Source organism: Arachis ipaensis, chromosome B5 (assembly GCF_059453495.1).
Source record: "Arachis ipaensis isolate K30076 ecotype BB chromosome B5, ASM5945349v1, whole genome shotgun sequence".
In the NCBI taxonomy this organism is placed as follows: domain Eukaryota; kingdom Viridiplantae; phylum Streptophyta; class Magnoliopsida; order Fabales; family Fabaceae; genus Arachis; species Arachis ipaensis.
The window spans coordinates 30,368,958-30,382,516 of record NC_142440.1 but is presented as its reverse complement, the minus strand read 5'-3'; the positions used below and the strand labels follow the sequence as shown (position 1 = coordinate 30,382,516).

The following is a 13,559-nucleotide window of genomic DNA, read 5'->3' as shown; positions in this document are numbered from 1 at the left end:
CTAATTTGATGAGACACTGAGACACAACTTGTGAGATACTAATTTTTTACTCTTTTACCCTTATTCAATTTTTAAAATTTGTCCTCTTATCTCTTCAAATATTTCTTTTTTTACTTCCTCTTTTAGATTTTACAACCAAATTTGTTCTTCCGTTTTTTTCAAAAAAAATTATACATTTAATTTTTTATTTATTTAAATTTTAATTAATCTTTGATAAATTTTAGGCTTTGATTTTCTATTTTTTTTTCAAAAAAAACTGTATATTTAATATTTGAATGATAATTTGAGATGATATTAGAAGAAAAAAATACGAAAAGAAATAAAAATTTAATGGTAATGACATGTAGCATTTGAGGTGATGGATGTGCAGTGGTGTTGATAAAATTGTAGTTAAATGAAGGGTAATTCAATCTTTTTCAAATATTTGTGTCTTGTTCATTATTTTTACCAAACACAATATATAGACACAAATATTTTATGTCTATGTCTTTAATGTCTGTGTCTTTGTGTCTATGTCTCATTCTATACATCAACCAAACGGAGCCTAAATGAACGCGTGTGGTGTGTGTCTTGACGGAGGAGACAAGATCTGCAAACTATCAATATCTATGTTGCGTGTTAATAAAAAAGGATTAATTAAGTGAAACTGATTAATAGTTAATGTTGTTAATTAAGGGCGTTGACTTTTTTTTACTGGACTTCGAATGTTTTTGTTATTTGGTTGATCTCCAACTGATTGTTGCTGGTTTTGGTGAATGTGATCATTTATTTGTTTCATATGAAAATTAGGCTTGGAAAAAAAATAACTGAATATAAATTAAAAATATGGATTTAGTTTGATAAAAAAAATTTCACACAGAACAATGTAGGAAATGTTATTGAAATTAAAAATTAAATAGATTGAATTTAAATTAATAATTTAATGGGATTCAATTTGATAAAAATAAACGTACTACTATTATTTTTGTCATATAATTAATTATGTTCATTCGTAAATAATTATTTATTTTTGTTTTGGAAATAATTATTTTTTGTAATATATATAAGAAAAAAAATCAAATTTTTTATCTTTATGATAATACAAATAGAGAATTTTTATTATGTTAACATGACGCTCATATATTAAATTTAAAAATTATTTACTTAGGTGTTGTCACTAGAAATCTTTAAAATTTTATTTATAAATTATAAATTATTTTTTTTAGATTGTCACTTTTTGAATTTTTAAATATGCTTTATTAGGTTATTAGATATTTAGTTTTTAATATTATTAAACTAATTTAAAAAAATTATTTATAAATTATTTACGTAAATTGTTATTTTTTTTTTTAAATTATAGTTATATTTTATTTTTATTATATAATTATTACTCTTTTATTAAAAAAAAAAATAAATTATAATTTTTGAAGAAACTAAGTTCACATAATAACTAATATGGATTTAAACCAACGTATCATTATGCACAAACTTCTGGAATCGTTAAGTATCTTATAATGGTGAATTATACTGTAAAGATATAAGTTTACAAATTTTTTTATGGGATGAAAGAGAAATTAAAAAAGGTAGGACTCACATTTTGAATAACAATAAAATAATAAAAAATAATTATAAAAAGAATTTATTTTCTCTCTCTATACCACTTCAATCTGTATAGTAGAGTGCATTTCCTATAATATGAATTTAGTATTGTGAGTTTTGACACTCTCAATGCTCCTGAATTTGATTACACCTAATTGGTTGGTAAGTTTATTGTTTTAGAAAAAATAAATTCATTGATAAATTTATTTATTTCATCGATTTTTTCTTAGCAAACTTATTGACAACAAACTCTTTTTATCATTTTAAGTTATTTGCTTAGGTTGTTACTTTTTTAAATTCTAAGTTATTTGTATTTTATTCTTTTAAATTATTATTTATTATTTATTTAGGTTGTTATTTTTTAATTTTAAGTTATTTGCTTAGGTTATTTTGCTTAGGTTGTTATTTTTTAAAGGTTTAATTACTTTGTTGATCCCTATAGGTTATCATTGATGTTTTATAAATTTTTTTTTTACTTTTCAAAAGACACAAATCTACAAAATTTTATAAAATGTCAATGATATTTTTTTTAAAATTAATTTATAAAATTTTTTAGATTTGTGTCTTTTGAAAAGTAAAAAAAAAAATATAGTAGAGTAAAACTTACTTGAAACCAAATAATATAGTGTAACACACATCTTTGATCAATATTAAAAAAATTAGCCTAATTATGTACATAAAATCCTAAAAAATACAGTTCTATCTTTTTTAATTAAGTTAGCTTTAAAATACCAATAATGCTTTTTCATGTGCTGCTTTTAATCTAAAATCCTAGAAAAAAATTGATTTAAAATGTTATAATGTTATTATATTGGCACAACACTTTATTTTTGTATGATAAATACAAGTACATTTTTATACAAAGTATTTAAAGTATATAAAAATGTACTCCTATTATAAAAAAATATTTAAAAAGTCATTAATTTTTATATGTTATTAAAATTTAATAAATACAAATACATTTTTATATGTTATTTTTAATTCAATGTACTAATAGGAGTTAAAATTAATTTATATTTAATAATTTTATACTAAAGTTAATTTACTATAATCTTAATTTATACTTCTTTTAGTATATATTTTTTATATTATATAGTATTTTTTTTAGTATCTTATTGTACAATGTGTAATTAGCCATTTGATTCCAAATGTGAGTAATTGGAATCAATTTGATTCGAACTACTCTAGGCCACGTGCTCCAAGTAATTCGAGTTAATATAACTCGAACTATACATGCAAAATTCGATACAATTTGATTCGAACTAGGTTCGAATATTGCTTGGGAGTAATTCGATGTGATTCAATTCGAATTACGTGTAAATATAATTCGAATTTTATTAATTCGAATTATATAAAAGTCATATTTGGTGGAATGGTGTATCAGAATTCATTTTGGCTGAATTACGTAAATTGTTTCCTCCCATGGCTTAATAACGTTTTTTATCCCCCCATACTATCTAGAATAACCATCTTCCCAAAAACTTAAACTGATTTTCGGGTTCACCAAGGATCGAACTATAGAAAAAGGTAACACTAATGATTATATCTCTAATACTCTCTAAACCTCCATTGTACGTATTGTACAAATATTCCATTGACTCCTCATACTTTCCCTAATATTATTACTAATTATTTTTTTCTTTCCTATATTGCAAGAACAAAGAATGAATAACAATTTTTCAACTCTCCCAAAAACAAGGAATAATTTCCAGTTCAGTGGAATTGTATTCAAAATCCAAACCAGTTTCCAATTTTAGTGACATTAAAAGAAACATATTGAGAAACTATATTTTATAGAGTAACTAAGACATATGAACGAAGCTTGCATATCTAAGCTATTTCCTGGCACTTTGGCCCTTAATAATGACTTTTGTTCCTCGTAAAAAAATTTGTTCGTCCTAAAATTTGTACTTAATATTCATTTTTGGTTTTTGAAATTCATGCAATTATTTAATTTGGTCTTTAAAATTTAAAATTATCTATATTAATCCTCCAGATTTAAGTCTGGGCACCAATATGGTCATTCGACTCTTTCCAGCGATGACTAGGCAAACGGACTGTTGATATAGCACCCTTTCTTCGATGCTGGATGATAAGTAAATGACGTCGTTTACCCTTGGCGTCCAAACAAGTCAGAACTGAAGAATAGTGGAGGTAGAGAAGAAGAAGAATACTTTATTTTGGGTCTCCATAGTTTCTTCTCCCTTCACATACAACGCGACGACATTTTTGATTTATTTGGGTGTTAACGATAAATGACGTCGTTTACTCATCATCTAACGTGGTAGGGAGGATGTCATCTCAGTATTAGTGTCCGGACTTAAATATAGAGGATTAGTATAGGTCATTTTAAATTTCAAGGACCAAAATAGATAATTGCGTAAATTTCACCAAAATAAGGATTTAGTCTAAAATTTGAGCGAAGCTTTTATTGTTGTTGTTGGGGGGTGGTGGGCACTGGACAATAAAAAGTGTGAAGAGTCTCCAGAGAGAGAAAGGGGGAGAGAGAGGGAGAGAAAAAGAGAAGAGATTAATATAAGCGAAAAAATATATTTAAAAAAAAAGATAGGATAAAAATGTAAAACCAAAATTTGATGAAAATTAAATTACTAATTAATATTATTATAGTTTTTATTATATAAAATAATCACTTAATCTAAACCGTTCATTTCTATTTTTAATAGTTTGAATGAAAGATTGTATTTAGACCGTTAAAATTTTAAAAATATTTTTTCCATCCAAAAATTCTCCTAATAAGAAAGTTGATCTTAGACCATCTCGAGTAGAAAATTCATCCCATTTTTTATTTATAATCCATCTGTCATAAAAAGTAACTCCACATAAGCTTTTGCGTCCTAAACAGTAAATAGAGGAACTAACTTTAGTCTCTGTTGTGGTCCCACTTAATTAATTAATTAAAATACTTAATTAATTTTTTCAATTATATAAATTAAATTTATAAATTTAAAAATAATTCACTATTAAAAGATATTAATATTAAATAAATTCATATATAACAATAATACACAATATATAATTCGGGATTACACTAAATTATAAAATTACTTAATACAAAGAAAAACATAATTAAACTCTATAGTTGACGACAAACATTGTAAAATTGCCATATGTGTTCAATCAAGTCCTCTTTCAATTGTCTATGTTGCTGCCTATTTTAAAGTTGGACATTTTTTTACAACGACTAATTTAATATAATAATATAAATAATATTCAATATTAATTATGACATAAATAATTAATATAAATTATTAATTAAATAAAAATATTAATATTTAATATAATTAATTATTATAATAATTATTAAATTAATTATTATTTAATTAATTAACATTTTATATAATTATTTATTTTTTATATAACTTGTCAAATGACAAGTGTTGATTGGATAATCAGAGACTCTTTCTTCTTGAAATTAGTGAGAGAACTCACTTTCTTCCCACTTCAACGCTCCAATTCTTCTTTCTCTTTCACACAACAGTAACCGGGCTCAAATTTCCTTCCCGTTGGAGATGCTGTTTGGTAAATAGTGAAAACATTGGTCTTTTTACCAGGATTCATCAATACGGATAGATGATGATCAAGTGTGTATGGTCATAGTTCAAAGAAGATATAGTGGTGACCTTGCTAAAAAAAAAAAATATGTCATTATTATTATTTTTTTTAGTGTCTAATGCCATTAGTTTGATATGATATCACTTTTTTTCTCTCACGAGAAAAAAGAAAAAGGTAATTTAGAAATTCTTTTTAAAAGAAAAAAGAAATAACAAAAGAGTAATTTGACGTAATTTAAAATTGTTTACGACGAAGGACCATTAAGATCCAATATTCTAGTTGGTTCATTGAAGACAAAGGCTTCGACTTCTCTTTAAACACTTGAATCACGTTGTCTTTTACTTGTGGATTTTATTAGAATTTAGAATCCAGTTTTGTACTTAACGAACTGGCAACATCATCATCCTTTTCATGCCACGTGTCGTGATGAGTCCCACCAACACCGCATGCTATCACAATAATTCACCAAAACTTCCACACTTCCAAGTTCCAACCACTCCCGCCTCACACCACCACTCTCCCACGTCGTCGTCTCCATCCTTCACGGCGTAACAACCCAACTTCCCAAATCCCCAACCCCTGGAATGGATCAAAACCCCTAAAATCCATCAAAACCCAGTTTCTTGCGAAATTCCCAAAATATCCCCATCCAAATTCATGTCTCCCCCTCCTTCTTCTTCTCCACTCCGTTTCTTCTTTCTTCTTTTGTGGATTCTAGGGTTTTCGAACTTCGGCAGCGCTCTCAAGGTTCCCTTCAGAGTCAAAGATGTGCTCCCAGTTCTCCCTCACGGGATATCGTGGCCTGTTCTTAACAATTTCCACAGTGCCGTCGATTTGCTCCCTTCTTTCGTTGGATCGGTGAGTCCCACCAACGGTTCTATTCAGTGGAAAGGTGCTTGCTTTTTTGATAATGAAGCGAAACTGGAGTTCACCACAGGTGACAGGGATGATTCTGATTTGGGGGGTGGCGTTCTCTATCTCAAGGTTTGACTTTCTCTCTCTCGATTTTTATTATTATTTTTAACTTGCTTTGATCATTATTAATCATAATTGGTAGTGATTACTGAACTTGTGAAGTGGAGTTTGTGTTAGTTAGGTTGAACTGTGTTTGATTATGAATTCATTGACGTAATTCAATTGAGAATATTGGTCGTTTTTGTGGTTCCCAACTATAAGTAGAAAAGTATAACTTTTTTGAATCAGTATGTAATCATAATCATAATCATTCTGTTAAAGCAAAAACTAGGCCTTTTTTAATTCATACTTCATATTTCTGTTCTAATTTACTCACAGTGTGATCCATTTCAATAGTTGTTGACTGGTTGAGTAGTGAACCACTGAACTTTTTCTTTTTCAACTGATTCTTTTCCCCATGGGAACGTAAGTGAACTGGTATTACTTTGCCATGAAATTGTTTGTGTTATTTAACCGCTATAACCTAGATGCCTTTTGCATAAATTCAGTATATACACCCAGTTTTTCATCTCTCTTTCTCACTTTTGGTTTACGGGATAGTTGTCTAGTTGATAGGATGGTTCTGGTATTGGAAGCTGGGAAGCTACGGATTGATAGATTAATTTGGAATATAAGCATCTATCTATCTACTGTTTTCCCCTCTTCTGCCCACTTTATATTATGGGATTGTTTTGTTCGTATATTGAAAAGATTTTTGGCCTTTCGCAGACAGCAGCTGCACACAGCTGGACCTGTATGGACCTCTATGTTTTCGCGACACCATACAGGATAACATGGGACTACTACTTCTCTGCTCGAGAACATACCTTGAAGTTTGATTCATGGGAAGAGCCTGCAGAGTTGGAATATGTATTTTCCTGGTTCCCTACTATGTTTGAAATTTCTTATACTTTTTAATCCCAAACTATAGGAAGTTAACATTTTCACTGAATTGATCAGGTAAAGCAGCATGGGGTTTCTGTGTTTCTCATGCCATCGGGGATGCTGGGGACACTGCTTTCTTTAATTGATGTTTTGCCTCTATTCTCCAACACTGCATGGGGTCAAAATGCCAACTTAGAGTTCCTAAGGAAACACATGGGAGCTACATTCGAGAAACGCGATCAGCCTTGGCGTGCAACGATTGATCCTGCAGATGTTCATTCTGGAGACTTTTTAGCTGTATCAAAGATCCGTGGTAGGTGGGGAGGTTTTGAGACCTTAGAAAAGTGGGTAACTGGTGCTTTTGCCGGTCATACTGCAGTTTGCTTGAAGGATGAAATGGGCAATTTATGGGTTGGTGAATCAGGGCATGAGAATGAAAAGGTATAGAATGTGGAGGACTTTAGATCTGTTCAACTGAATGCACTCACACAATTATATTTATACTTGATAGTATTCTGATCTTATTTGTTTTCCTAAAAATATGTTCATATCATCACTAGTGTCTGACCGCCAACTTTTTACCATTGATTATGTTAACACAATTGCTGATTATCTTATCTGGATGTCTGTCTCTGGCTACAGGGTGAAGAAATTATAGTGGTTATTCCATGGCTTGAATGGTGGGAATCAGCTCTCAAAGATGATTCTAACCCACAGATAGCATTGCTTCCACTTCATCCAGAGCTGCGTGCCAAATTCAACACCACTGCAGCATGGGAGTATGCTCGAAGCATGTCTGGCAAGCCATATGGTTATCATAATATGATATTTAGTTGGATTGACACAGTAGCTGACAACTATCCACCACCTCTTGATGCTCACTTGGTATTAATCTTTTCATTGCATTTTTCAGTCTTAAGAATTATCGTAATGAAATTGAACCAGCAATTATGTGAAGTGCATGCTGATTTACCTAGAGGTGACTGTATTATATAATGTAAAAGCAGTGAAATCTTGTTTCTGATGACTTGTTCTGTGCAGGTAATTTCTGTCATGTCTATGTGGACTAGAATGCAGCCAGCTTATGCTGCAAATATGTGGAATGAAGCACTGAATAAGCGGCTAGGGACTGAGGTATATCTTGATGCTGTTTGAAGTTTGAACCATTGGTGTGATAAAGAGTATCCATTTGCTTTGAATATATTTTGGGAGTCAAATTGGACTCATAATTTTCATACATGAATACGTGGATGTAAGTTGTATGTGTGTGTGTCTGCAATCGCATGTTTCTTTCACTTTTACAGCTAATAAGTCACGGGCAAAACAAGTTGACATCACTTGGGATAAGGTTCTGATTGGTTTCTGTTTTAATTTCCTATCGTAATTTTTAGTATTTCCTTTTTTTAGGAAGAAAACTAAAAACAGCCTGAAAATAGAAAAACACTGAAAGTTTTGAAACAGAAAATGAAAACAAAATGCAAACAGGCCCTTAGTTTGCCGATGACATCAAAGTATAACTGATGCTGTTCTATAATTTGATGATCATGGTGAAAAGAAGGGTTACAATATATTAATAAGAACTCTTCATACATGCCCTTCCTTTCTCATTGCATGCAAATTTGATCTATAAGGACTATCCTGCTTGAAATGCTTCACTCTGTTTCATTATTGAAGTGGAATTTGTCAGTTTAGGAATTTCGTGATATAGTTTAGTGATGTGTACAATATGCTGGCATAATTTCATTTCTTGAATGATACTGTATTGCATTGAGAATAAAATCTTTGAATAGTTCCTCATGATAAAATCCTTTTATTTATTGTTAATGCAATCTTATTGTATTTGCTTTCAGGGCTTGGATTTGCATGACATTCTACTCGAGACTGAGAAGCGTGGGATAGCATTTGATCAATTACTTACCATTCCAGAACAAGATGAATGGGTGTACAGCGATGGCAAGTCAACAACATGTGTTGCCTTTATTCTTTCGATGTATAAAGAGGCTGGGATTTTCAGCCCCTTTTCTAGCTCCATTCAAGTAACTGAATTCACTGTAAGTCATACCACCTTAGTGATTAGAGGACTCCTGGTCATCATAATTGCTTGCTGGCTTATTAGTTTCATATTGTTTTTTCATTAGATTCGGGATGCATACATGCTTAAGATTTTCGAGGATAACCAAACACGCCTTCCAAGATGGTGCAACAATGAGAATGACAAGCTCCCATTCTGCCAGATTCTGGGTGAATATAGGATGGAATTACCTGGCTATAACACATTGGAACCGTATTCCAATATGAATGAGAATTGTCCTTCACTTCCTCCAATTTATGATAGACCCTCACAATGTTAGGTACATCTCTTCTCCATGTCATTTCTATTACTTAGATTTTCTTGTTATCCGCAATTTAAGACTATTGGTAGTTGCTATTCTCGAATTGTTTATAAACTTTGAAAAAAAGGATTGTGTATCTTACCCCTTTTTTTAAACTGTAGCATTGTATATACGACTTTATTTTGGTGGGTGTGCCGTGTGGTTTGATGTAATCTTCAATCAAATACTAGGACGATAATTGTGTTTCCTGAAAATCCTGATATATTTTACTATATTAATTTGAGTATCCCAAAAGTAATTTGCTTTACCAATAGTGGAAATTTAGAGGATGAAACATTCAGTTAATCGTATCATCTAAGGTGGTTCAAAACTATTTTAAGAGGTTGTAAAGTTTGGTGAGAGTAAAATGTTTATGACTATTCAACTTAACTGTATCAAGCATCAACTGAAAATTATGCTCGTTATTTTTAACTCTTTGCTTTTATATATTTTTGGTAGTATTATATACCGTATCTTGGTACTATCCAAAAAAAAGAAAAAAACTTCTAAATTTACTTCTCAAGTATTTAAAACCAAAATTAATTTATTTTTTCAACTTCAATTCCTCCAAGATAGTTATCTAAATTACTTGAAAAGGAATTTTCGAAATTTTATATTAACTATGCACACAATCCTTATCGAAAACCTTTCTATGATCTGTCCTTGATGTGCACATATTTTTTTTATTTTATCATATATTCCTCACCCTCCCCCCCCCCCCCCTTTCTTTTTTTTTTTTTTTCTATTTTTTGAGGGGTATTTACTTTGGTTTTGTTTTGAGACCCCTCTACAGCAGACTTTAGATTTTAGAGCAATGAATCCAACGCTTGCTGCATCCTCGGGAAGTCGGGGTGTAAGTGTGTTTATGGTAATGGTAGCAACTGTAATAATGTTTTGGTATGATATTGTTCAACAAAAAGAAATAGTTCTGCTTCATAAGAAGGAAAACTTCAAATTGCGCCAACGCTAGTTTGACCATATTTTATTGCAGTACGAAAAATGTATTGCTACGAAACTTTCGGAACCTAATAACCCACACGTAAGACATGATGCATATACATGTAGCCAAAACCGTGAGGAGGACAACGTTGAAAATATTGGACACTTACGTTAAACGTACGGTAGAGAGCAGGCTTCCATTGATGACATATGATTATGATTCCGTTCCACCATTATACGAATTCTTAGTTCAAAATTCTAGCTAAGATTTACTTGTAACAAACCAACGCTTAACAAATGCATGACACAGAGACTAGTCATTTATATAGGTCACCAAATATGTAAATAGGAACAAGAAAAAAAAAATCAAAATGTAAGTACATAAATCGTACGTACATAAAAAGGATATATATGACCAGAAAAATATCGAGATAGAATTCAAACTTCATAGGTGAAATAGAAGCTGGGTTAGTTCACGATGTCATGATGTCTCTTCTTTACCTTAAGTTCATAACTTGAATTGACGGGTACTCAATTTGAAATTACGAGTTGATGGACATATTTTATATACGTTGATAAACTTATCGATAGGCTTGGCTTAATTTCGGTCAACGAGGGCCACGTAACCATTAACAACCCCCGTAGCTTTCGGACTTTCTCAGTCCTCCTTCACCCCCTTCTCATCATTCACTGATTGGCTGTTTATAATTTATATTATTTATGAGTTACGTAAACTTTTGTTTTTTCAATAGTTTATTTAAAAGATATTTTTTAAAAATGGCAGCAGTTATTTGATAAATTAAAAAAAAAAAAACCTTTAGTAAATATGCTATAAAAATTGTTTGGTGAAATTACTTTTAACGTTTAAAATGATTTTAATATACATAAATATAATAAATAATATATATATATATATATATATATATATATATATATATATATATATATATATATATTTTAAGTTATGTTAGATTATGAACATTAAAAAACAGTTTTTTTAAACAAAAAGTAGAAGTATATAAAAAATTTTTATTTGCCAAATATACAGTAAAATATTATATTTTTCAAAAGTGGAAACATTTCTCCAAACATTTTACTAAATCAGACTTAAAAACTATATTTATTGAAAAATAACTCAATGTATAACTTTAAAAAATTAAGATATATATATACAAAAATATTATATATGCACGAAAAATTAATTATTATTTATATATTCAACTAAAAAAAAATCACCATATATATTATTTTATATATTTTTAATTTGAAACATTTTTTTTTCTTTTGTTATTTATATCAGTGCCATTGTAATCCACTTATATTTTTCTATCCAAATAGAAGTGACATACAAGAAAAAAAAAAAAAAAAAGTAAATCAATAGAAGCATCTATAATACTATTGTCGTCCGTTTTGGGTCTTGTGAAGTTTGTGAGCAAAAAAGAAAGAAAGAAATGGACATTATCAAAGTCAAACAAGGCCACCCTTGTTTTATTCGTAGTTCTATATAGCCAGCAGCATAATTGGTACGTATAGTATTGGTAAATTCAATGATAATAGCAAAGTGTCTTTATCCCCTATACTTTATTAAGAGGGTCTTTTTCTCCATGGGATAACAGCAAATGCAAAACACAATGCCAATTGTCAAACGGCGACGTTTCCAAGAGCGACCAATCTTCCGGGTACTTACCTTACCTATTTGCCCAACCGCGGGAATCAATAGAACTTTTCAAAGCCGCATCAAAAATCAAACAAAAAACAAAAGCAACAATAATTAGACGAAGACTTCAAAGTTTACATCCCTCTCATGTGAAAATTGACATCGTCAGCTCTTTGCTTATTCCTACTTGGTATAAAAATGGAAACTCAAACTATATCTTCACATTACACTAACTCCATTTTCATTTTCTCACTAATTACCAAACACTAAAATGAACAATCAACACATCTTACTTTCTTTATTGATCACTCTCTTTTTCCATAACACTCTCTTTCCAGTCTCGGCTCGTATGTTCCCAGATCCATCATCTATTCCGGGGTGGCTCTCCAGCCACGCGCCGCCTGGCGTTTGGGACTCGTACCGGAACTTCACCGGCTGCCAGCGTGGCAAAACATATGAAGGCCTATCCAAAATCAAAGACTACTTCCACCACTTCGGGTACATCCCCAACGCACCGCCGTCCAACTTCACTGACGACTTCGACGACGCGCTGGAGGCTGCCGTCAAAATCTACCAGAAGAATTTCAACCTCAACGTCACCGGCGAGCTCGACGACGCAACTCTTAGCCAGATCGTCCGGCCACGGTGCGGCGTCGCCGACATCATCAACGGCACGACGACAATGAACTCGGGCAAGTCCGACACCAACACGACCGCCACAAGCAGCACGAAGCTGAAATTCCACACCGTCGGACACTACACGTTCTTCGACGGGAAGCCGCGGTGGCCGGAGGGAACGACGGAGTTGACCTACGCGTTCGATCCAGGCAACAACCTCGAAGACGTCGTTAAGAACGTTTTCGCCAGAGCTTTTTCGCGTTGGTCGGAGGTAACGACGATAAACTTCACTGAAACGACGTCGTTTTCAGACGCCGACGTGAAGATAGGGTTTTACACGGGGAACCACGGAGACGGAGAACCGTTCGACGGCGTTCTTGGAACATTGGCGCACGCGTTCTCTCCAACGGACGGGAGGTTCCACCTTGACGGTGCGGAGGACTGGGTTGCCTCCGGCGATGTGACGACGGCGTCGCTGTCGACGGCGGTGGATCTTGAATCTGTTGCGGTGCATGAAATAGGGCACTTGTTAGGGTTGGGTCACACTTCTGTGAAAGAAGCTATAATGTACCCTACGATAACTGCGAAAACGAGGAAGGTGAAGCTTATGGATGATGACATTGCTGGTGTTCAGAACCTTTATGGTTCAAATCCTCACTATACTGATACGACTACCACTTCTTCGCGTGAGACCAGCAATGGCGGAAGGCACGTGGGGTCCATGTGGGGTTTGGTGATTCTATTGGTCGTTGGGGTTGCACATTTGGTTTTGTAATTTGTAGACACACCTATTTTTGTATTTTTATTTTTAAATTAGTTAGGTAGGTGTAGGGTAGAGTTTAAGTATTTAACTATTTATACGGGTATACAGATTCGCATACAGTTTTTTTTAGCTGGTATACACAGACTATACTTGCCTTTGTATGATTGACATATACTCCACATTCTTTGTGTGAATTTATATGTTGTTCTCTTGACAAAAA

The 13,559-nt window shown here is 32.0% G+C and overlaps 2 protein-coding genes across 2 annotated transcripts; both read left to right on the top strand.

The window, feature by feature from the left end:
- Window positions 1–5,372: 5,372 nt before the first annotated feature.
- Window positions 5,373–9,576, top strand: LOC107643478 (zinc finger MYND domain protein). Its single transcript, XM_016347137.3, has 7 exons — window positions 5,373–6,135; window positions 6,835–6,975; window positions 7,066–7,431; window positions 7,633–7,875; window positions 8,032–8,124; window positions 8,841–9,041; window positions 9,129–9,576. The coding sequence occupies exons 1-7, from the start codon at window positions 5,809–5,811 to the stop codon at window positions 9,339–9,341; spliced, it is 1,584 nt and encodes a 527-aa protein (XP_016202623.1). The 5' UTR covers window positions 5,373–5,808; the 3' UTR covers window positions 9,342–9,576.
- A 2,476-nt stretch (window positions 9,577–12,052) lies between these two features.
- On the top strand, window positions 12,053–13,559 carry MMP (matrix metalloproteinase). Its single transcript, XM_016347138.3, has one exon. The coding sequence runs from the start codon at window positions 12,230–12,232 to the stop codon at window positions 13,349–13,351; it is 1,122 nt and encodes a 373-aa protein (XP_016202624.1). The 5' UTR covers window positions 12,053–12,229; the 3' UTR covers window positions 13,352–13,559.